Source organism: Cryptomeria japonica, chromosome 3, assembly GCF_030272615.1.
Source record: "Cryptomeria japonica chromosome 3, Sugi_1.0, whole genome shotgun sequence".
Classification (NCBI taxonomy): domain Eukaryota; kingdom Viridiplantae; phylum Streptophyta; class Pinopsida; order Cupressales; family Cupressaceae; genus Cryptomeria; species Cryptomeria japonica.
This window is the reverse complement of record NC_081407.1, coordinates 857603728-857628830: the sequence shown is the minus strand read 5'-3', so window position 1 is coordinate 857628830 and position 25103 is coordinate 857603728. Positions and strand designations below refer to the sequence as shown.

At 39.9% G+C, this 25103-nt stretch overlaps 1 protein-coding gene across 4 annotated transcripts in view; it reads left to right on the top strand.

Moving 5' to 3' along the window:
- The window catches only part of LOC131066675 (uncharacterized), an 87560-nt gene that overhangs the window by 50024 nt on the left and 12433 nt on the right, over window positions 1-25103 (top strand). For 2 of the 4 annotated variants that reach the window (XM_059216970.1, XM_059216968.1), the window contains exons 5-6: window positions 14876-15009; window positions 22817-22992. In XM_059216970.1, the coding sequence (XP_059072953.1) occupies window positions 14876-15009; window positions 22817-22992 (310 nt within the window). Of the gene's footprint in view, window positions 1-14875; window positions 15010-22816; window positions 22993-25103 lie in introns of those variants that run through there. The other 2 variants (XM_059216969.1, XM_058001500.2) reach the window with 2 other exon arrangements.

Here is a 25103-nt window from a genome sequence, read left to right as displayed (position 1 = left end):
GTTGGCAATCATGGGGGGTGGTAGTTGCGGTGCGACGGTTGGCGCTCGCACCCCCTCGGTATCTTTATATACTTCCGAATGTAACTTGTGACAGACAACGACTTATGAATGGAATAACATCTGATATATTGCATCTGATATCTATGGCATTATTATTCTGCATTATATGCTTTATCTGTGTACTTTAAGTTATTCACCTGGGAGGGCAAACATTTGGCGCCGTTGCCTAGACATACTCGGGAAAGGAAGGAACGGATGGCGTATGGACACGATGGGCCTACCCGTCGGTGAGATTAACCCAGAGGCCGACGACGCGCAAATGGAACAATCGTCGTGGGACGTAGAGCGTGATGGCAAGAGGCGAAGGGGAAATTGAACCCTGTAATAATCCCTACACAATGTTGAGATAAATTGTGGTCGAAAGGAAAGATAATAAAAGTTTTTTTTGTGTACATGGCGTGTGCTTGCTATGTACAGAAGTGATTTATGCCCAATATATTAAATAAAGATAGAAATAAGAAAGCAGAAACGGACAAGTGGGAGGCCCCGCAGAGGGCCTTGATTCTGAAACAGCAAGTAGAACGTAGACGGAGGCTCAGGCAACTTGCCGAAGGACGACCTGTAGAAGGGTGGCCCGAAGGGAACCAAGGAGGTGTCACGGAGGGTGTAGAAGCCGAGGGAAATTTCTATGCGTCGCCAGAACACCGTAGGGTGCGGAGCCACGCAGAGTTTCTGGAGGAAACAAGGTTATGGTGGAATCTAGTCGAGGAGACTCGGGATCAGTTTAGAAACTTATCCCTTACACCACGAAGTGAGGATCACCAAAGGAAGCCAGGAGTGGGTGCGGGTGAGAACGAAGGGGAGGACAACCGTACGGCTGTAGGTGCAACGCACGACAGGCAGAACACCGTACCCCCCCAGTCACCCACGCAGGACACACCACGGGCGCCGGAGGGAGCAGCACAGGGGCTTAGACACAGCTACAACCACCTCAGGGGAGACGACCCCCATCAATGGCGAGTAAACAAAAATTACTGAAGTTCAACGACGACGGGAAGGAAGATCCCGTCCGCCATTGTCGAACGTGCGAAACCATATGGTCAGCAAATGGTGTTACCGATCAAGATGAATGGGTAACACAATTACCAGCAACCTTGAGGGGAGTGGCCATAGATTGGTATTCAGATATGGATAAGGCCAAAGTCGGCACATGGCCTGACCTGAAGGAGGAGTTTGGGATAGAGTTCTGCCTCCTGAGAGATGACAACGAAATAGTCGCCAAAATCTATGGAACAAAGCAGACAAAGAATGAGACTGTCCGAGCTTATAGTCGGCGGCTAAAGGAACTGTTGGGAAAAATGGAGAGTCAACTAGTGGATGGGTTGAAAAAGAGATGGTTTGTGGAGGGACTGAAACACTCCCTCCGAAAGAAGATGAAGATTGTTCCACCGACATTGTACGAAGGCGCATACAATAGAGCGATCGATCTTGAGAGCAAGACCAAGACATCGAAGAAAAAAAAGAAGGATAGGTCGTCCGAGGAGGATGACTCTTCTGAGGGAAGTACCAGCGATGGTGAGTCTAGCAAAAAGGTGCAAGCCCTGCAGAAGGACATGCTGAGGATGATGAAAGAGCTAAAGGTTATGAAGGGAGGTCCGAGCAAGACCGACAAAGGGGAGCTTTGGTGCACAGAATGTAAGATGGACGACCACACAAAAGGCTCCTGCCCAAAGAAGGCCTATTGTGATATATGCCAGTTGATGGGGCATCCCACCAGGGAATGCCCCTACAACATGAAAACACGAAGCAAATCAAGTATTGCTTATGCAGGAACAACCAACTACATCGGGTGGTACCGACAGCTCCCAGGCGAACAACAATGCAACCTCGGGAGGCTATCGAGATAACCGGTGGGGAGGACGAAACAACAATAACAACAATGACAATATAAGGAGATGGATCCAATACGACTCCAAAGGTCGACTGATGGTACAATGCAGAGCGTGCAGCCAGTGGAGGCACTTCGCCCGAGACTACCCGAAGGGAGAGGCCACACAATATTTGTGCAAATGGTGGGGACCGGGAGACCACAGAGACACCACCTGCCCGAAGTTCGGCGTCAACTTGCTCAATGTCGAGGAAACCAAAGAAGAGGAAGTGTTGGCCGTAACCCGCGCGCAAGCCAGACACGCAATGTGCCCAGACCCGGAGATGGAGAAGCGAAGGGCACGGGAAGCACGAGAAGAAATTGAGAAAGAGATACGAGAAAGGGCGAAGGCGAAGGGTATGACGAGTACTTCCAGTCGACCGGAGGCGGAGGATGCTATACTAAATCAAATTCTAAAATTAAAATTGCAGGTGCCTGTGAAGGTACACGACCTCCTCCAGATGATGCCTCAATTACGAACGGCGTTGTTGAATAATCTCTCCCAACCACGCACCAATACCAACCACCGCACAGATGTTCCTGGGGGGTCTGCAATAGACCCCATGCTGCTGGCAGTTAACACTGGAAGGAACCCGACCATTGTGGAGATGGGTATCCTTGGCACCATTCTAACTGATACCATCGTCGATGGTGGATCAGGAGTGAATGTTCTTCCAGAAGAAACCTGGCGGAAGCTGGGGAAGCTGACGCTGTGGCCATCTACATTCTATCTGCTGGGAGCAGATCAACATGGAATCAAACCCATCGGGACACTGATGGGCCAACAATTTACCATTGGGACGCAACCCTTCATACTGGACTTTGTGGTAATCCCACTAAAGAAAAAAGGGTATGATGCGATCTTAGGGAGAGGGTGGCTGGTGGCAACCAGGGCCACCCACAACTCGAAGAAGAACACTTTGTTTATGGAGAATGGAGGAAGGAAGTTTATCATAGACCTCGGGACACAGTTGGTTAGTGAGGAACTGGCATCAGCTTTGGAATTGGAGGGTGAAGGAGAAGGCGACTTGAGGAACGAAGGATGGGGCTGGAGGGAGCCCAACGACGAAGGGATTCTCAAACTAGGAGAGTGCTCCGAGTATAAGACGAGGTCATTGAACGGGCTCTTCCATTGGCAGAAGGAGGATTACGAAATGTTCCAGAGCTACAGGCTCGAAGTAGAGGAACCTGAGCAAGTAACAGAGGAGGTGTACCTGCCCAAAATACAGAGAATATTGGAAGGGAGACGCCCCAAACCTCGGTGACGTAGATAATCCCAAGATCATTTGTGTCGGCAACAATTGGAACCTTGTGTGGAAGGCCGCAGCCTTCAAAATCTTTATTATTCTTCTTCTTCTTATGTATCGGAAGGAGACCATGGTCCCTGTAGAATTTGTGGTTCCAGGTCTTCGGATGGCCATTGAAAATAGACTTGCCACCAACGGGTCTAAATTGAAACCCTACCACAAGAAGCACGCAGGCGACCCGAGAGGCCGAAAGGACACCCGAGAGTCTGGAGGAGGGGAAGCCGATAGGATGGAAGGGGACTCGAGAGGCACGGACAAAGGCGGGAGATTCTTGGGCGAGGAAAACTGAGAAGGATGAAGGGTGATCCCAGAGACAGGGGACTTGAGCTGAAGACTCTCTAGAAAAGTAAATTAAAAAAAAAAACAAAAAACGTATGGCCCTACGGGTCTGTACGACAGTTGACCGTACGACTGGAAAAAAAAAGAAAAAAAAGAAAAAAAAAGAAGAAAGCCACGGTGGAGCCATCGTACGGTAGCACCACCGTGCGGTGGCAAAACCGACAGTGGGACCACCGACGGTGGCAACACCGGCGGCTGAACCACCATACGGGAGCACCACTGTACGGTGGCAACACCGACGGTGTGACCACCGGCGGTGGAACCACCGTGCGGTGGGACCACCGCCGTCGCAAGGAATAAAGGCGCCACGGACATAAAGTCACCGCACAAACAAACACAACCGTACGGTGGAGGGGTGTTGACGACACGGGAAGGTGGTCGTACGATTGGAGGTGTCAGTGCTGTTGTTGACCGTACGGGGAGGTTGTATGGCCGGGGTGCCATCGAGGACATTACAGTGGATTAAAAAACGATGACGACTAGATTGAAAAATCATTTGATGACATCTGGAGCCAGGACACTGAAAATACTAGAGTGGAGAAGAAGGGTTTTGACATCTTAAAATATCACAAAAATGATGCGCGCCATGGACTTTTGTGTGGTTCTGAGGCGCTGCCCCAGACCCCCAATTTATTTTTGAGCTACAATACACTTTTTGAGTTGGGCGAAGAGCATCAGAGAAGGCATGGTAAGTGTTGGGTTGTTCCGTACTGTGAGAAAGAAGCCTGTAGCTAAGCATTGGCCGGGAAGCCATAACCCATAGAGGGAGACGGATTTGGAGGTTGCGAACAAACAGAATTTGAGGGAAGGCATTGCAAGAACGCGAAGTCATACGACGCCAGAGAGTTATTTAGTTCAGTTATCAGCCTTTGGGGAGTGTGATGGAGGATTTGAGGCATCTCCTAGGCTTTGTGCCAGAGGGTTGTGGCCACCACCAGGCAGGAATGATACGCTTTGAGGAACTTGGAGTATGTCTCGGCTAGACGTGAGGTTGCCTTGGTGGATGCACAGAAGGCTCGGGAGGAGCTGACCACCAGGTTGGAGGCAGTAGTAGCGTGAGACTTAGCTCAGCGTACCCAGGAGTTGGATGCCAAGAGGGCAGTGCGGGTGGCTATCGAGGACAAATTGGCTAGGGAGACAGTATCATTTGAGTAGCAGTTGGTGGAGGCTGAGACTGAAAAGCGTGTTTTGCAGACAAGTTTGGTTTAGGCACAGGAGGATTGTGATGTCAAGGTAAAAAAAAAACAAAAAACAAACTCCTTGCTGAAGCAATAATGGTGAAATCCGCACTTGAGCATCAGATGGTAGCAGAAAAGGGTTTTCAGGCGAGGACGCAGCAGGTGTATAAGTTCTGGGCTCGACTGGCGTCAGCAGTTCTGTTTAATGTCATCTCTATTTTGTATTAAGTTGGTCGGAGACGACTTCTTTTCTTTTGAGGGGGATGATGTTGGCGGCAATATTGTACATGAAAATAAAACTAGTTAATTAAGCTGTAATTGTCTTGGTTAGTTGGCAACTGCGGGGTGGTAGTTGCGGTGCGACGGTTGGCGCTCGCACCCCCACGGTATCTTTATATACTTCCGAATGTAACTTGTGACGAACAACGACTTATGAATGGAATAACATCTGATATATTGCATTTGATATCTATGGCATTATTATTCTGCATTACGTGCTTTATCTGTGTACTTTAAGTTATTCGATCGGGAGGGCAAACAGAGGTCGGCCTCCTTCTAGAAGAAATAAAATAATATTTAATTGAACTTCTAGAAGATTCACCTTAAATAATAATAATATTTTGACTTTATTATTTAATTTGCACTTTAGATAATTAAAATATCATTATGATTATAAAGTGCAACACACATGACATCATATGTGAGAATTTATTATCTCACGAAAAATCATATAAAATTAAAATGTGAAGCCATGAGTAACTGCCCAAGCACCCCTCTTATCAACTCCTTGGCCTACGAGGGTCAAGTAATAGGCGAAACCCCTCTGCGGATTGAAACTCATGAAAATGGGGACATTACAAAAAGTGGAGCGCTAATCAATGTCATTGCAATGTCCCATAAAGGGGCGATGTTTTTGGAAACAATAGATTATCAAGAGCAACTAAAGGACACAACTTTCGTTGCCAATATCCTCATAGAATCAATAGTAATGGTGGGCCCCAAAAATGTTGTCCAAGTCATGACGAACAAGACGAAAAATTGTAGGGCAGATGGTTCTATAGTGGAGGGTACATATGAACATATGTTTTGGACACCATGTTCTGTCCACTCACTCTTTGATATTGCAAAAGATTGGTACAGTGATCAAGTGGGTCAAAGAAATTAAAATAATTTTAATTTGCTTTTATTTTTGGGTTCCCTAAATGGGCCAACCTCTTTGTGCGATGAGCCCAACTTGAAAATGTATTTAAAACAAAATACATTATGTCTCTTGGCCAACCCATCCTAGGTTTGGGCGCCCTTTGTTGGGCAAGCTAAGTTTGAAATAAAATAAATTTCATATGCTCCCTTGGCCAACCTAATAGAGGAGATGCAACCGTTGGTGGAAGGGTGCTTTTGGTTGATATAAAGGAGGAGTCATTTGAGGTCTGTTTAATCAAGCATTCCATTGAATATTATTTTGATTCAAGGCAGTTTTAAGCAGACTTTAAGAGCAGATCTGACGAGTTTATGTGAGCAGATTTCTGAAGATTATTTCAGACATTAAGAGCAGATAATTTCAGACATTATGAACAGATGATTGTTGACTTGTGAACAGCTTGTTTCAGACCTGTTGAGCAGAAATTTTTGAAGAGTCCAAGTAGACTTTGGAGGTAACTGTTGCAGACTTTAAGGGCAAAAAATTGCGTACCTATGAGCAGAGATTCTTGAAGAAAATTAGCAGATTTAAGGAGCTTGTTGAGCAGATTTGTGAAGAGGATAAGATCAGATTCAAGAAGATCCATCACTTTTGATTTTATTCTTTTGGATGTTGATGCCTCAAAGGGATTGGTGTCTCTTGCTGAGTTGGTGCTCAGTTGTGGGGATTGGTGTCTCGAGTGGCTTGGTGCCTACAAATCTTCTAGAGGGGATTGGTGTCTCCTGTGGCTTAGTGCCTACAAAATCCTGTAGGAAGTTTCTAATGCAAAAGCAATATTTTGCTGTGGTTTTCTCCCATCCACGTAAATCGTGTGTTCTTTTGTGTTCCTACTTGCTGGATCTTGCATTTGTGGTTGATTAAGTTTTGAAGTATTGCTACTGGGACTAATCAAGTGTTGAAAAGTAAAAGTTTTTTAATATACTGATTCAGCATCCCTCTCAGTATAATTGTGTGCTCTTCAGACCTGCCCCTGACAATCATCAAACTCCATAGAACCTTGCATCTTGCTTATGATTAATTGCTTTGATGCCAATTGTGAGATTCAGGCAAGCTAGGATAAATAGAGAATGCCAAGAAGTATAAATACAATGCCTAGTTTGTTTGTACATCAAATAATTTGTTGTGATCGTAAATTTCCACAACCATTTATCTATTTAAATAATTTAGGAATAATTCTTTATTTAATTCTATCAACCTAATCCAACTATAATAAACCAAGTGCATTATAACCTATACATAATACTGTAATATTTTTAACATATGGTTTCGACAAGCTAGGTATCCATGTAAGCAGTGTGTATGTCCACTAATGATTATATGATGTTGATATCCTTTAACAGTCATACATATAGTCTTATTGCCTTAAAAGGTTTATACTTGACCACATATTTATTATTTTACTATTTGAGAAGATGGAAATAAAGTTTATAGGAAAGGAGGAGTAAGACTATCAAGGCAAGACAACAAAGAATTATCTGAATATTTCATGACAATATCATTTAAATTGCAGTATCATTATTATCAATACAGCATATCTATGACACACGTGCCAGTATGCTTAAATCTATTAACATGAAGAAAGCTAATGGGCAATAGTAGAATGATAATCGACATATGACAACAAGAACCATCCGAGGATTTCATGATGTTATCATTTGGATTGCAGCATCATTATTGTAAATACTAAATACCATATTTTGTTGCCCTCATCATCATCTATGTTACAATTTTCAATATACTTGTATTTACTAATTATTTACATATTTTTCTAGGTACCGAGGCTGATTGTAATGTCCCCTTCTTAGTAAGAATCAACAAATCAGGATCAGTCTATTAACGAAGTCCTCGTAGACTGATAAGGACGGGCAGAGGACTCTGGACTGGTGATTTTCTCCTATTTTAGGGGGCACTTTAGAGTAAACATGGGTGGAATCAGTCAACAATATTGTTATCTCCAAGTTGCCAGTCTAAAACTGCATTAAACCCTAGAATATCTCCTTCAAAGGCATACGTGAGTCTAGAGAGAGAGTGAGGTGCTTCCTTGCTAGGTATCCATGAGGAGAGAGAATAAAAGCAAATTAAAAGGGATATTAAAGTCGATGCATAGAACTTTACAATCTCTCCTTGGGTCACTAAAAACACATTTATAATATAAAGTTTCATGATTTCTTAAGTTCTTATTCCTAGTGAGAGAGTGAAAGGGGGAGTGAGAGATAAAAGAGTGGTTTGAGTAAAAAAGCATATAACATAAAGTGAGTGCTCCAAAAGGGAAGATTGTTATGTGGGAAAAAGTAACTATTATTTAATTCATTAAGTTTGATTGAGGTGTTAGGGTTTCAACCCTAATTAGGGCAACTTGAGGAAAGGTTTATAAAGGTCATTGGAGACTCGTTTCTTATTCATGTTTTTGCTCATAATTATTTCTGCCTCCTTTTGGAGCTTATGAACCTTAGGGTTTGAGGACTTTGGAGATGAAAACCTCCATTGTTTTGCGCATTTGCAGCTGTGAGAGACTAGCCAAGGATGTGAGGAGAAACTCCATTTTCAGGGGTTTCCATTGAGCATAAAAGTTGAAGAGTTTTTTGTAGCAAACCTGAAGTGTGCTACTTGCTTGAGTGGCCGTACCATTCCAAGGTGGGAGAAGCTAAGTAAATACCGATTTAAGTTTATCATTTACCTAGATTGTCATCAACAGTTAAGAATCAGAGAGTAGAAGATTTAGCAGCAGTTTGGAGAGGCATTTTGGATCAGATTAGTGAGTTTCTTTGATGGTGGCCAAGTGAGGTCGTTCCTTGCCTAGCCGACCTCCTTTGCAGCTCATTTGAAGGTCATTCCAGCTCCAAACTCTGTTCTAAGTAGCTGCCCATCAGCAGAATCACATCTCCAACACTATAGTTCAGATTACAAGGGTTGCAACATTTAAAAGGAGTTTAATACACATAAATCAGATCCATATCAGACCGTACCAGCTGAAGGATGGAGAGTCTGTAAACACTCCCGAACTCAAGGGTTAATCATATCATATATCCTCTAATCTAATTGTCTACATCAGACCTCCGTATGACAGCAGTTTGGAGAAGGAAAGAACAGAATTCTAAGTCACTGTGAATCATTTTCTGAGTGACCAGCTAGGTTGTATGCTTACCCACAAACCAACTTGTTAACCTCTCTTATACAAGGAGCTATCTGGGTATGTGGATAGTGATTTGAAAGACACTGTTTGATTGTAATAGCATCATTATCATAAACACTAGTGTACTTGTTTGCAGCAGTAAATCTGATTTAAAATATTAAGATTGGCTGTAATTTCTTATTACTCTTGTTTGCTTCATTTCTTGCAAAAGCAATACAATTGCCTTTTCTCTCAAAACGACAAACATATATCAAAAAACACATCTTCTGCAACTTCTGTCTAGTTCTGAAAGACCATAAAAAACACAGGAAAAGATAGTTTATTAAACTAAAATTAATCAGCAGGGTGCTATAGAAATGACTCAGTAGTCCCACTTGGGGTGGGACATTACAGTGGTATGAGAGCCTATTTTCCTGCCATCTTGTTGGGTGAATTCAACAAAATTGCAAAGATATCTACTCCAGATAAGTCTATCTATGAGCTGATGCAAGAACTTTCCAAGCTTACGAGGGACCCTGACATTAAGGGTTTCTGTAAAACAATAATAAAATCCAAACATTTGGGAGACACTGATATGAGTGAGAAGAGTAAAGAGTTGAAGCCAGAAGAAAATTCAAAAGTTACCAATGCAGGAGGGTTAGAAAGGAAAGAAGAATCACTTGTTTGTGATCTGCCGCCTACCAATGATCACGAAGAATGCAAAAATCAGCCATCATGTGGGAATCTTAAGGAAGGTAAAACTTTGGGTCGAGAGAAGTTCATGCCAGATCACTTTGATGGTGACTGTGCCCTGAAGCATGATGAATATGTGACACTACCTAAGGATGCTTCGTTTGTCATACAGGCAACTACGGTTGATAAGTGTGTCTTTGCAGAGGAAGACACAACAGTTGTTTGGAGTCCAATTTCAGATTCATCTGGTACTGATTCCTATAACTTTGCTGATATTTCTACAGGCATGGATGTGGATGAGGAGTTCACTGATGCTTTTTCAAATGATGAACATAGTAAACACAAATTCTTCGAACAAGCCAATCATCTATTCGATACATGGGATCCAGGTGTATTAGCACTTAAGTATGGTGAAGGTCCTCCATGGGACAAAGTTCCTTTTGATCCCGATGATATATGATTTTAGAGCATAGTTTATACATGAAGGATGACAAAAAGGAAACTGATTTTGGGCAACAAAATGGAGAGCATAAATCAGAAAATTTGGATGATGTTGATAGGTCTCATTAGTCCTATCACTTGACAGAACAACTGAAGGTAAGCAAACACATTATTACTGCAGGCATAAACCATTTCTATAATACCCATAGGTTACTGGCAAATTATCGTTGGAGGATTGCAGAACCACATGAGAACCACGAGGGAGAACTTACCCTCTCAGACTTTCAGGTACTTAGAGAGGCATTGATGGAAACGAAAACAAATTACCTACACCTACTGTCAGATAGAGATCATCTTCTCCAGCTTGATTAGATCTATTTTGATGCTGTAAAAGGGCATAAAGCTGATTTGAAGTTGCATGATTATGAAGACCAATTAGAAATTTTATATGGAGGTTCTGGATCTCAAAGTTACATCCTCTGGAAGGGCAACTAAGGGCAAATGGATCTATGGTCATGGTAGCTCTATCCCATTTTGATCATGTGCACAAGATGATGACAGGTTTGTGTTGGTAGGTTACTCGAAATCCTGATGGTTTTGGAAGAGGCCCATCTCTTGCTGACTTGTATGAACTTGAGGAGTCCTTGGTAGTAGTCAAATCAGACTACCTACACTTACATGCTGATAGAGATAATTTCCTCACTCTTAGTGAGTTATACTTTGCTGCTTTGAGAGAGAAAAATGAAGAATTTGATAAGCTTACTCATGAGCTTGAGGTTACTAAAGATTTCTTGGTAAACACTCAATTGGTTCTTCAAGAATCAGGAAATCAGGTTGATGAATCTTGTTTAAAGTTGATATTGCCACAAATGGGCGAAGAGTTGGTTTTATTTTATAAGGATGAGGTATTGTATGGAGATTTGAGCAATCATCATACCCATATGATTCAAGATCTTGACAGGGATTGTGTAGAACATCAAGAATATGAGACCTTGAGATTGGAGGAGAGAAGTCCGCATGATGATCTAACTTGCAGCCATGGGATAACAAGCAATACACTTGAGATTCAGTTTGAGACACTTATTGAACCAGCACTTGTTGATATCCATCCTCTCTCAGGAAGAGAGATGAACAAGATTGAGGAAAACAGAACAAGATTGAGGAAAACATCACAGTTGATGCAACAAGGAAGAAGATGTTTGAATGGCATGATAGCTGTTCTGATTTCTTGATTCAGAGCAGCAGCCTTGCGGTTTTGCATAGTCCTAATAGGGCAGCTCCTATTCATATAGATGTTAGTATGAAGTTTTCTTTTGTTGTTGGCAGTCGTTTGGGAGTCAAATTTGAGATCTTAAAAGTGTGTCCAAGACATAAAGAAACCAAGATAGTGCTGCAAGATATAATAAAGGCATGTTCTTATTTTCTGATTAAGAATAGCAATCTTTTACCTTTAAAAAATCTTGAGGTGCTAGCCATACCACGTGAGGATAATAGTGATAAGAGACCTTACCTTGTTGGCACTCCAAAGTTAGCAGTTAAGCATGGGGTAATGTTTGGGGATCCAATCCACAGGCAGTCTGATTTTGTACATCATGTCATGACAGAAGCAAAGAAGATTCATAGTATGGGGTATTTGAGAAATGAGCCTTGTATGGTGGCCAAGCAAGTGGTGCAATTAGGTTTGAGGCATGATTCAGAATTCTTGGTGGGTTCACATAGCTTGCTTCCTGAGGATTTTGTGTCACCTCTAAGAGAAAGACAATTGAAGGCTCACAATAAAAAATTGGATAACATTATGGAGCATACACTTGGTGGATCAGCCACTAGTGATATGACTAAACACATAGATGGAGACATTGCTATAATTTATGAATTGGAGGCATTTGATAACAATTGGTAAACATATGAGAGCACTGAACTAAAGTTGGAAAGTAGACCAAAGTATGAGTGTTGGTTTTATATGCCTCCATTACTAATGTGTGGCTGTCCTACATTGTTGGACATAGAATCTTCAGGATTTACATGAAAGAACATCAGCTGTTTGGGCAGTTTTGAAGGTTTGGAACTACTACTTCAGTGTTGGTGATTGGTATGAGATTAAGTGGCTATCATCATTCGCTCTTGGAGACACTATTGGCATTCACATTGTTATGGTTTTCAGTAGGTGGGATGCAGATCTGATTTATACCAGAAGCATTGGATGGAGTGGTATATTTTTCATGATAGATACTTGTAATATCTTTATGATGGTGTACCAGTACAGGCAGAGAGCTAATGATGATCTTATGGTGAGATGCATTTATCTCCTTGCTTTCGGCATGGGTGACATAATGATTTGGGATCTCAACATCATCATGATTAGTGCTCTACTTCTTTGGGATCAGGATGAGTTGTTCCACCATTCAGGGCATGATGATATTTGTACCAGAGTGGCACAGCGACAACTTGGTGGATTCTTCTTGAGAATAATTTGGGACCCTCGGATCATTCATGTTTTCAGTTGGTTTCAGGCAATTGATTCCAAGATTGCATTAGCATTGCTTGTGGACAAGCAATCTTGGGAAGGGCGGACTGTAATGTCCCCTTCTTAGCTAGAATCAACAAATCAAGATCAGTCTATTAATGAAGTCCTCGTAGACTGATAAGGACGGGCAAAGGACACTGGACTAGTGATTTTCTGCTATTTTAGAGGGCACTTTAGAGTAAAATGGGTGGAATCAGTCAACAATATTGTTATCTCCAAGTTGCCAGTCTAAAATTGCATTAAACCCTAGAATATCTCCTTCAAAGGCATATGTGAGTCTAGAGAGAGAGTTAGGTGCTTCCTTGCCAGGTATCCATGAGGAGAGAGAATAAAAGCAAATTAAAAGAGATATTAAAGTAGTTAATACATAGATCTTTATAATCCCTCGGGTCACTAAAAACACATTTATAATATAAAGTTTCACCCTTTCCTAAGTTCCTATTCCTAGTGAGAGAGTGAAAGGGGAAGTGAGAGATAAAAGATTGGTATGAGTAAAAAAGCATATAACATAAAGTGAGTGCTCCAAAAGGGAAGATTGTTATGTGGGAAAAAGTAACTATTATTTAATTCATTAAGTTTGATTGAGGTGTTAGGGTTTCAACCCTAATTAGGGCAACTTGAGGAAAGGTTTATAAAGGTCATTGGAGACTCGTTTCTTATTCATGTTTTTGCTCATAATTATTTCTGCCTCCTTTTGGAGCTTATGAACCTTAGGGTTTGAGGACTTTGGAGATGAAAACCTCCATTGTTTTGCGCATTTGCAGCTGTGAGAGACTAGCCAAGGATGTGAGGAGAAACTCCATTTTCAGGGGTTTCCATTGAGCATAAAAGTTGAAGAGTTTTTTGTAGCAAACCTGAAGTGTGCTACTTGCTTGAGTGGCCGTACCATTCCAAGGTGGGAGAAGCTAAGTAAATACCGATTTAAGTTTATCATTTACCTAGATTGTCATCAACAGCTAAGAATCAGAGAGTAGAAGATTTAGCAGCAGTTTGGAGAGGCATTTTGGATCAGATTAGTGAGTTTCTTTGATGGTGGCCAAGTGAGGTCGTTCCTTGCCTAGCCGACCTCCTTTGCAGCTCATTTGAAGGTCATTCCAGCTCCAAACTCTGTTCTAAGTAGCTGCCCATCAGCAGAATCACATCTCCAACACTATAGTTCAGATTACAAGGGTTGCAACATTTAAAAGGAGTTTAATACACATAAATCAGATCCATGTCAGACCGTACCAGCTGAAGGATGGAGAGTCTCTAAACACTCCCAAACGCAAGGGTTAATTATAGCATATATCCTCTAATCTAATCACCTACATCAGAACTCCGTATGACAGCAGTTTGGAGAAGGAAAGAACAGAATTGTAAGTCACTGTGAATCGTTTTCTGAGTGAGCAGTTAGGTTGTATGCTTACCCACAAACCAACTTGTTAACCTCTCTTATACAAGGAGCAATCCGGGTATGTGTATAGTGATTTGAAATACACTGTTTGATTGTAATAGATCATTATCATAAAGACTAGTGTAGTTGTTTGCAGCAGTAAATCTGATTGAAAATATTAAGTTTGGCTGTAATTTCTTATTATTCTGGTTTGCTTCATTTCTTGTATAAGCAAATATAATTGTCTTTTCTCTCAAAACTACAAACATATATCAAAAAACACATCTTCTGCAACTTCTGTCTAGTTTTGAAAGACCATAAAAAACACAGGAAAAGATAGTTTATTAAACTAAAATTAATCAGCAGGGTGCTACAGAACCATCTCAGTAGTCCCACTTGGGGTGCTACATTACGCTGATCTTGGGAAAAGTTCTATGGTCAACCTAAAAACTATGTAATTTATCGGTTTATACATCCGTGCAAGCCCAACTATGAACTTGCTACAAGTGTTGTACATTGTAAGCCTAATAACAGATGCCCCAGGTCTGAAAAAATCTGTCTGAATCTGAACTAGAGAAGCATAAGCCTGAAGTTTGAATGTAAACTGAAGCAAGTTTGTTGTAGTTTTATCTACCTTACTAATATAAGTCTAAAATTTGTTTCTCTGGTGCATCATTTTTTTTGTAATTCTTTTCTTTCAAATGCATACACTACTTGCCATCTCTTACATCTAGAATTCAACAAATTAAATCAATGTTCGTTTTGTAACACTCTTTTCACGCAGTTCTTGATGTAGGAGCAGCACCAGGAGCATGGACAGAATACTTGAGTCGATATGCAACTAGTGTTTTGGCAATAGATCCTGGGAAGCTTTGTATCGGAGCCCAGAAGTCAAATGTCAGCCATATTTGTAAGAAGGTTTGGCACTAGTTTTGTATTTAGTTCTAATAAAATAAAGTTGTGAGATTTTAAGCTATGTTTGCCATATCATTAAAACTGTTATGAGTTATGTTTACCATATACTTTGCTTGACAAATCAACTGATTTGTTCATAAGTCGGTTCCATTTTGTCTTTGGTGCTTGCCATTGGTAAGTTTACTTAGTAATGGGGCTCACCTTTTAAATAATCTTTTGCTGGGATATTTCAAGAGTGTTAAAGTGACATGTCTGGTGTGACAATTTCTTTGGTCGGCCATAGCATGGAGAAGATGAAGGGAAGAAACATTAGAGCTACAGCCAGCCCTCCAATTGATGGCTACTTGCAATCTAAAATTAAGCAGGATATGCATGGCCCGTTACCTGTGGAATGCCGTACTTAATGTTTGCCATTATTCTGCAACCACTCAGAAGTTCCTCAAGGGATTACTGCCAAGAGAATTCAATGCAACAAGAGATCCAATTGTCTTGTTGGCAATTTAGTCATGGCCCCAACAACTATGTTTTGTGAGATAAATAATCCACCACCTTTGAGATTTGTGCGAAAGAATTAAAATTTCTCAGGACATTAGTTTAGCCACTCTTTTGGATTCTTTGTTTTCTCCCTCTTCTTTCTTTCCCGTTCCTGTTCACGACTAAGGGGTGGAATTTTGTACATTCATCCTGTAATCTACCCTTATATGTAGAGTTCTGTCAATTTGCTTCTTTAGTTGTTTAGTCTGGGACTGCAAACCTTTTCCATATGTCCAGGCTATAATACTTTTGTTGCACATAGGATTGGATTTTGATGATTATGTGCATGGAAACTGTGACTAATCTTTGCTTATTTTGTCTCTTAGACTTACGAATGAATGAATGTCTTAAATGTGTTTGTGTTTTTTTGCCTGTGGACTATTATTCATGTGTCTAGTATACTCCAGCAATCACTAAATTGGACTTAGTTGGCTCACTGCTATGCTTATAATAGGATTTATTTTGTATATCTCTCCCTTTTTTCTTGTATGTTTGTGAGAATTTACTGAAAATCCTATAAGGAGATGGAATTTAAACTCTGGAGGTTTTTTGCAAGCCAGGTCTTATACTTGCAGATTTTACATTGTTGCGCTCTTAATGTGGTGTAGATATAAAGTGCACTTGGCTAACTGCAATAGGTGGCTGTTATATTTGAGTAACTGGATGCACCATAGCAGTTTGTAATTTGTATGTATAAAAGGGCAGCCTATTACCCTATCAGTCCTAGCCTAAAATTACGCACTACATTGCTCTCTTGCACCAACTTCACCAATGCTCCCAACAACCCGCCTTTGTAGGAACAATCTGAAAGCATCACATTCAAACCACACTGGATCCCATTGCCAAATGCCACCAAGCAGAGTAAATAGCCAAAAAATGCCATAATGTAGGGGTTTCATCTGATCCTTCCTCTCCTATCACAAAGGATCTGCCTTCCATTCCATCAGTCCAGTTCTCAAGCACTTTCAGCAATTTGCATTTAATTGACTTCCTTCTAGTAACTATCAGTAGACTGCAAGTCTGTTATCCTGTTATAGCTGCAGTAGTAGACAAAATTGAACATATGACAGAGTTGTCACATACAATATCTTCATGTTTCTTGAAACACTGGCCACTAGATTATCTTGTCTGACAATTCAGGTGGTCAAACTTCAGAGCAACTGGTTACACAAAAGCAGCACCTTAATGATATCCTGCAACATTATATTCTGAATATATCTGTTACTCAGACAGTCCAGTGGAGAACACCAAGAGAGGATTTTGTTTAATGCCCCACAGGAAGTAGATACACAGCTTATGCTCTCTCCAGACAAGAAACACCAGCACTGAAGGTTATGTGCTCTTCCTTCCAATAACTCATGTGGACATCAAGCAAAGAACTTACAGAGTAGCCTACTCATTCTATAGAGGACCTGAAAAAAGCCACGATGCTGAATGAAGACCATACCAGACAATATTTAACTATCTTCCATTGGGAATGAACTCAACACTGTAACACTTTGGTCATTGTACAGCTACCATTAATTATCATTATCCTGGTCTTATTGTAATTTTACATGTTTCGTGATATTTTCTTAGCTTATGTTGGCTTCCAGTTCTGATTTTTCTGTTTGTTACTGTGTCTTTTAGTAAGTCCTCTTGATTTTGTAAAACATGTTCACAAATGCAAGTATTTTTCATTGTATAGAAAAAATAAAAGGTTTGTCTTTTTTCTTTAGCCAACATGCCATTGACATCTAAGCCAACATAGCTTGAGAGAAGACCTAAAATGTCCCATTGGCATTTTGTTTGGCATGTCTCACAATTCTAAAGCAAGGTTCATGAAAATGGATAGGAACCGCTAGAATGAATTAGGCAAACAGTTTTCATGCCTTCTAATTCTACAGCAAGCTTAATGAAAATATATGAAAATATATATACAAACCCCTAACAGTTCTTCCTTGTTTTCCTCAATTTGATCCTTAGTCAATTTATCAAACGCTTGTCATGTAAACCTCTGAATTCTGATTTTCTAGGCCTGATATGAATTTCTGAGTGTGCCTTTTTGTTTATTTGAGTGTGGTTTGGATGGTTGTAATGAAGGTTGATGTTTACCAATAAAGTGTATTTAGAATAGAACATTCAAGTGCTTACAAATCATAATTTGTAGCCAATTTAAATTGACTCAGACCTAAAATTTAGTATGTAGCCCAGCAATTAAACACTTCCCAAATTAAAGATTTACAATGTAATAGTTATGAATCGTACCCAGATATGAAGCATTCCAAGAGGACAAGAACATAGAAGGAAAGGTGATAATATATTGCATAAATCTCAGTTTACAACAGCAACAAATAACACCCTTACAAGTCACAAAGGAACAGGAAGGAAATCGATGAACACCTGGAGCTTCAACGTTATCCTCTTAGTCCTTAAGCATCACGTCCATGTTGCTAGCAATGGAAGAGAGAAAGTATAGCTTTGCTTCAGTGTTGGAAAGTGCTTCAGCAATCAACCTGATGGTATTCACCACTCCTTGTCAGCCAGCCGATATGTTGGTCTTCAGAGATTCTCCCCAAGTACATTGCCAGATATAGCACTTTGCACAAATATTAAAAATAGATCTTGAACTCCATGATGAGAAGGAATCATCGGCTTTACTTCTTGTTGAGTCGTGTTTTGTGACCACACCAACACAGAATAAAGTTTTCCAACGGTCATTTTATCCTCTCTTGATCAAAATCAGATGTATGCTATGATTGGAGGAAGACAATACATTGACTCCAAGGTTCCAACTACGTACTAGTGACTTTGCGGTAGATATAGACTCGTTTGGTTGATGTTGCTGGTAATCCAAGGGGACTTACGTTTGGATCATTCTTTCACTTCTTTGCTGTGGGAACTTCATCATCAGATATCGCAATTTTGTGATGCTTCTACTTCGAATGAACTGAACTGGAATGGATTGAAGTTAAAGGGGAAAGGGTTTAGGAAGACTAAGCTAAATCTAAGAACTCAATAGATAGCAATGTTTTGGATGAGATCAACCACACTTCACTTCGCCACTAGTAGACAACTACATGAAGCGGGTGCAATCTTCAGAGGTTGTGTTTGAAGGATTTTTAAACCATAGATGAAGATTATCAAAGAACAATGTTCATCTAATAATTTAGATTAAGCGCACACATACAAAAGCTCAGTCCAACCTTGCACTGTCAATAAAAATCATCTATTAACAAAAGGTATGAGCAAGCGATCTTCACCTTAAAACATTGCAATCAACTTTGTTCATCTAACTGCTTGGAAAATAAAATTCTATTGTAAGTGAGGAAGGTGAAACCATGCAAGTTTTGAAAATTAACTTAAGTGAACACCATCAGAGAATAATGTATCACTGTTATTATCTCAATAACTTATCACAACAATTTCATATAGTCTCCCCTTTTACAAATGGAGGGGTGAACTCCTTTTATAGGCCTTCAGGAGGAAAATGGACGACCTAGATTACAAACCAATCAATGGCCAAGATTGAACATGCAAACCCTAATCAGGATTTGACCAATAAATTCCCAAATACATGATGCCAAGTAGTGGGGAGAGTCATGAATGAGGAATCTTGCCCACTTTACATTAATTATCCCTTGCTCAAAATGGTGCCCATAATGCATCAAATGCACCACTATATCTAAAATCACCTAATATGCAATAAATGAGCCATCACTTCCTGGAATATGGTAGCCGCCATGCATTAAGTATGCCACTACTCAATCAAGATGTCCACTAGCAATAAATGTACCATCATGCTACCATGCACTCAATAGATTCTCGCCATGCAAATGGACCCTGCTGTCATAGGAACTTTTATAATTTTTCGGGTTGTGCTTCATTAATATGAAATATTCCCTTTGCATGTCGCCAACGCATCCTTTACAAGAATCTTTCCATTCTGGGCTTACAAAAGACATTTTCGAAGATTTTCCTGCCTTGGAAGAATTTTAACAATCTTTTTCACTTTTGAAGGATTCCTGTACGTCTGGAATTCTAGGAGAGCGAAAATCTTTGTAGAGAGATTTTTGTCTTGAAGGCTTTTTTCTGCGTTCTAGTTCACATCTTGTTCAAATGGAGATTTTTCATCAACTGACCATTTCTTCCATGTCTGGGAAATTTTATCTTGTTCGGAGTTCTTGGAGAGAGAAAATCCTCTCTCTTAGCCAATTTTCCTCGTTCCTTGAAATTCTTCAGCTTGGGTGCATTTCTCCCCCAAGGAAGGAATTTTTGAAATTTTTAAATTTTTCTCTTTAGCCTTGAATTTCACATTATGTTTTGTTCTTGGGCACATTTTGAAGGTGGTGAAGGATTTCTTTGGAATTGACATTTTCCTTCTTGACCATGTTTCTGCATTTTTTGCTTGTCCTGGAGGAGGAAATTCTTCATGCCTCAGCCAATTTTTACTATTTCCAAGAACTCTGTCTTGAAGGAAGGAATTTCCAACACTTAGCCAATTTTTTTTACTTTCTTGAAATTCTTCAACTTGGGCGAATTTCTTCCTCGAGGAAGGAGTTTTCTTGAATTTTGAAAAATTCCTCCTTGATCTTGATTTTTAGATCCTATTTCCAACCTTACTCACAATTTGAATTGGAGAAGAAATTTCTTGAAATTTGAAATTTTCCTCTTGAGGAAGGATTTTCTCTATGCCTTTAGACAAATTTTACGTTTTTCATGAAGGGAAGGAAATTTTATCTTGCTTGGAAATTCCTCCTTGGCCTTTGTTTAGCGCCCATTTGCTTCTTGGAGCGCATTTCCTTGTGGAGGATGGAATTTCGTTTGGAGGAGAAAATTCCTCCTATTCATGTTTCTAGTGCCCTTCCTCCAGTCTTGGGCAGAATTTTTTCATGGAAGAGGAATTCTTGATAATTGAACTATTTCTTGCCTGACCTCTGTTCGGCGCCCTTTGTCAACCTTTGGCGGAATTTGACTAGGGAGAAGGATGTTTTTTTGCTTGGAAGGAAATTCCTCCTACTCATCATTTTGGTGCCCTCCTCCTTGACTTGGGTGGAGTTTGGCTAGGGAAGAGGAATTCTTGCCTAAGGAGGAAATTCCTCATTGAGGTCAATTTGGCGCCCATGCACTAACTTGGGCAGATTTTTCATGCGGTGAAGGATTTCTTTGCTTGGAAGGAAATTCCTTCCTCACCCTTGTTTGGCGCCCATGCTCAATTTAGAGCGCTATTTCCACTTGCAAGAGAAATTTGTTGCATGGAGGAAAATTCCTCCACTACCTTGATTTGGTGCTCTAGTCCCAATTTGGGCACTATTTTGCTACGTAAGAGGATTTTAACCATCGGGAGGAAATTCCTTCCTTACCCTGACTTGGCACCCATTCCTCATTTGATATGCACTTTTGTTCAGGATGAAGGAATTTGACAAACTTAGAAATTCTTCCGTGCCTTAGAGATTTTTGCTCATCATCTGAATTTCTTTGCCATTGTCGGAATGAAGTGGATTTTTTGTGCCTCAGAAGATTTTTCACATGCTTTTTCCACTTTAGGAAAGAACTCTATACTTAGCCATTTTTTTGATCACTTGTTTGCTTTTTCAACTTTCTAGATTTGGAACTAAATTTTTCAGGAATGCTCTACATCAGTGTCCTACCAACTACCTAAGATAGACCTGCCAAAAATAGACTTACTAAAAATAGTAAGTACTTCAAAACATCAAATTAGGGTAAACCGGGACACGGGGACACTAAAAGTAGAAACTGCTAAAAATAACAAGTTTGTTTAAACGCAAAATTAGGCCAATCCAGGATGTAGTGAAACTTACTAAAAATATTAAGTGCTCATAATTTGCTTAAATTTCATTGGTAGCTTCCTTGAAGGGTGCTAACTTCTTTGCAACATTTAGATTTTCCAAAACTCTAAGAAAATGACCTCAAATCTAAGTTTGAAGGGCAAAAACCCTAAAATAGACAAGACAAGCTCCAGACTTAGTCAAATTCGCTCGAAAGTTCGAAACACTTGCAAACTTGATCAAACTTTACCAAAACACTTGCAAACTTGGGGAGATCGAAGGGATTGCTGCAAAAAGACCCAGAGAACCACAACCAAAAGACCAAGAGGACCAAAAAAGCAAGGGGTCCTCATTTGCAATGGGGTGATGTGTGAAAATGTCACAACACTTCTCTAGCCACGACCTCGCATTATTAATGTGTCAATATAGTGCAATGTCGATATTCCTCCAACAACAATTTCCTTTGAACATTAGACTTCACGATAGATAATGATATTCAATTTGATACTGTTTAACAATGGTTGAACCTGCAAAGATTAATAAATCAACACTTCAAACTTTTATATGAAGTCCGAGTTAACCACTGCCGTGGAATCATAACGTGGTATCGGAGCACGGGTTTTTTCATTTTGAGCAAGAGCCGCCCTCAGGGGTTCCATCCTAGGGTTTTAAGAGCTCAAGTCATTGATACAAAGGAAGGGTAACATTCCAAAATGTAAAATTGTGAATGATGCCCTTTAAGTCCACGATATCCCTTTTATAATTTGCCTTTTCCCTTCTTCAAAGTACATTATGAAGTAATAATATTTCCATTTGAATAAAGTCGCTCCACTTGAATAATTTGACTTGATTATTAATGTCTGGCTTAGGCTTATATTGTTTAATATGTCCACCCCAATATTTTAAATACTTCAACTTAGGCTCATGATAATGAAAGTGAATCGCCTCGTAATAGTTAAATCCCTTCCAAAAATCAAATAATATTTCTCCTACACTTCTACAAGCCGACTTGAGGAACTTTTATTACTTTGTAATTAATTAATTAAATTAATCAATATTAAGTCATCTTAAGATATCTGATTTTAATTTCAGACGACTTAATAAAAAAATTAATTGAATTAATCTGTCACTTAAAATTGGGGACATTACAAACCTCTACAATAAAGAGGTCCAAAGCTTGGAAAACCTTTTATCTTTGCATGAAGTGATTTGAAATCTAGAAGACCATTTGTATCTTTTATTGATATTGATTTTTATTATATTTAGCCTTCTCACCAACTTTTGACATTGATGAAACACAAAGACATAGAGATAGGGAGCATCCCATTTTATCTACTTTCCTTTCAGATACACAAGCCCATTATCCTCCATTTTCATGCTTACTATATTAGGTTATGCAAAAAAGATGAATTTGATATTTTTTATTGTTCCTAAGTTTTGTAAGATGCTTTAAACATCTTAGTTACATGAAGAGCATGCCAGTTCTCACTTTGCTTTGTGGACCTCAGGTGGAATATGCACATGGAGAACTTCAAGCTTGGACAAGAACTAGATCCTTTGACCTGTTGGTTTGTGATATTAACAAGCATCCTGTTGAGGCTGCAGAAATAATTGCTGCATTGCTACCATATTTGAGATCTGGTGGTAGCCTTATCTTGACATTGAAATTCTATGGACGTGGCAAGTATGTATGCTTTTCTTTTCTGTAAAAGTTTAAATAGTAGAAATTCAGCTTAAGAAATACTTCAATAATTCTTTTGGTATTTGTTAATTATCTCTACAAAATAGAAGATTCATGTGAATGTAATTGCTTTGTTAAGGTTTCTTTCCTTGATCAGACAAATTATATGGCTAACTATAGAATTCAATCAAGAGACTGCCATTTCCATTCATATTTATGTTCCCAGGGATCTTTTTCCTCTTGTACTTTTCCTATTGTAGCTAAGACTTACTTTTGAGTTCCATGGCCTACTTTGGTTACTTGTGGATTGCTACATATTTACATTCTTTACTTTTTTCTTTCTTTTGAATTGGAATTTTGGTCAATTTATGCTTTGCTCCAAATGATTGAGGTTAATTTTTATTGTTCTATAGGCTTCTTATGGGATTCCTTGAAATTTGAATATTTTATTTAAATGCTTGAAGCTTGTGTTGGCTGATTTCATTCATGTGCTAATCATCTTAGTATTGTTGGAAATTGAGGTCTTGACCATGCATGAATTTCATGAAAGCATTTTGCAAAGTCGTCATTGGAGATCAAATTGGCAAGTGTGATAAGGTCTTATGCATGTGTTTGTCTTGATGGTGATTAGTTTGTGAATATAGATTTGGTATTATGTTTTTGAGGGCCAGGAATGAATGCATTTGCACACACTTGTAATTGAAGGATGAAAGATCTTGATACAATTTAGGATTCCTCTTCCTTTTTGAGTGCCCTTCTTAACCGGCGGGTAAGTTAGCTGCAATTAATTTCTAGTTCTGAGTTTGAAGTGGACTTTATCTTAGGAATGTTTAAGAACATTCCCTTCGTGGAGTCGCCAGATGTTGTGACCTTTTCACACATCACCCCATTGAGAATGGGGACCCTCTCCTTTCTTGCTTTCTAGGGTTTTTCTTAGTGTCTCGTGGCCTTCTGCTTCAATTTTGCTCAGTTTTGTCAAGTTTTGAATGGTTTGAGTCTTAAGGATTGAAAGTCAGTTTTTGCAAACCAAGTGATAACAGATTCTAGACACCGTCAAAGTGCCCAGTAACGCCAAAGGACGAAGAACACAATGATTTGAGAGAATTCAAACAACTTTCTATTTTTGGAAAGTTTTTTTTTTGCTTTTTCCTATTTTTTAGGAAGTTTCGTTTTTGGCATTTTTAGCTTGATCGCTATTTTTTAGAAAGTTTTCCCTATTTTTTAGGGATGTCTGCTTTTTGCTTTTTCGGAGTGGGGACCTAGGGATTGCATCGATACCACTGACTTGCATCGATTGCAATCGAAAATTGTCAAGTTTTGACCCAAAAAGCTAAAGTTCCTACATTTTAGGGGTCATGGCGCTTCAGATGGGTTACCTGAGTATGGATTTCAAATATCATGTTAATCTGGCTAAAATTGAAGAAGTTATCAAATTCTGAAGTTTTTCAAGTATTTCTCTTAGTCTAGCTAATCATGTTTGGTGTTGAATGTTATGTCAGGAAACAAGGAAAGTCCACCCTCCTTGGTGCAAGTAAGTGAAAAAGTCCGCCCTCCATGGTTCTTAGATTCATAAAGTCCACCCCATGATGGAGAGGGAGACTCACAAAGTCTGCCCTGCTGCAAATGAAAGGTTCTCAAAGATGACAAAGTCCGCCCTTACCTTGGTCACATGAAGATCAAAGTCCACCCAATCTGCAAGGTGATGGTGCATGAATCTCATGAAGTCCGCCCTGTGGATGATGAAGGTGTAAGGAAGATAAAGTCTGCCCTAGATGGAGAGGGGGATTCACAAAGTCCACCATGTAGGAGAGATGAAAAAAGTCCGCCCAAGGTGCAAGTGCAATGGTACCTCAAGCTTCATAAAGTCCGCCCTACTCTTGATAGCATTGGAGCATGAGCTAGAAAGTCCGCCCTCCAAAGTACACATGTTTCACAAAGTCTGCCCAAGGTGAAGTATAAGTATCATGTTCCTCTTAAAGTCCGCCCAAGATGAAGAAGGAGACCCTCAAAGTCCGCCATATGCAAGAGGGAGCCTCATAAAGTCTGCTTGGATCTGTGGTGCCTAAGATGGAAGAAGTCCGCCCTTACCTTGCCTTGAACAAGATTCATAAAGT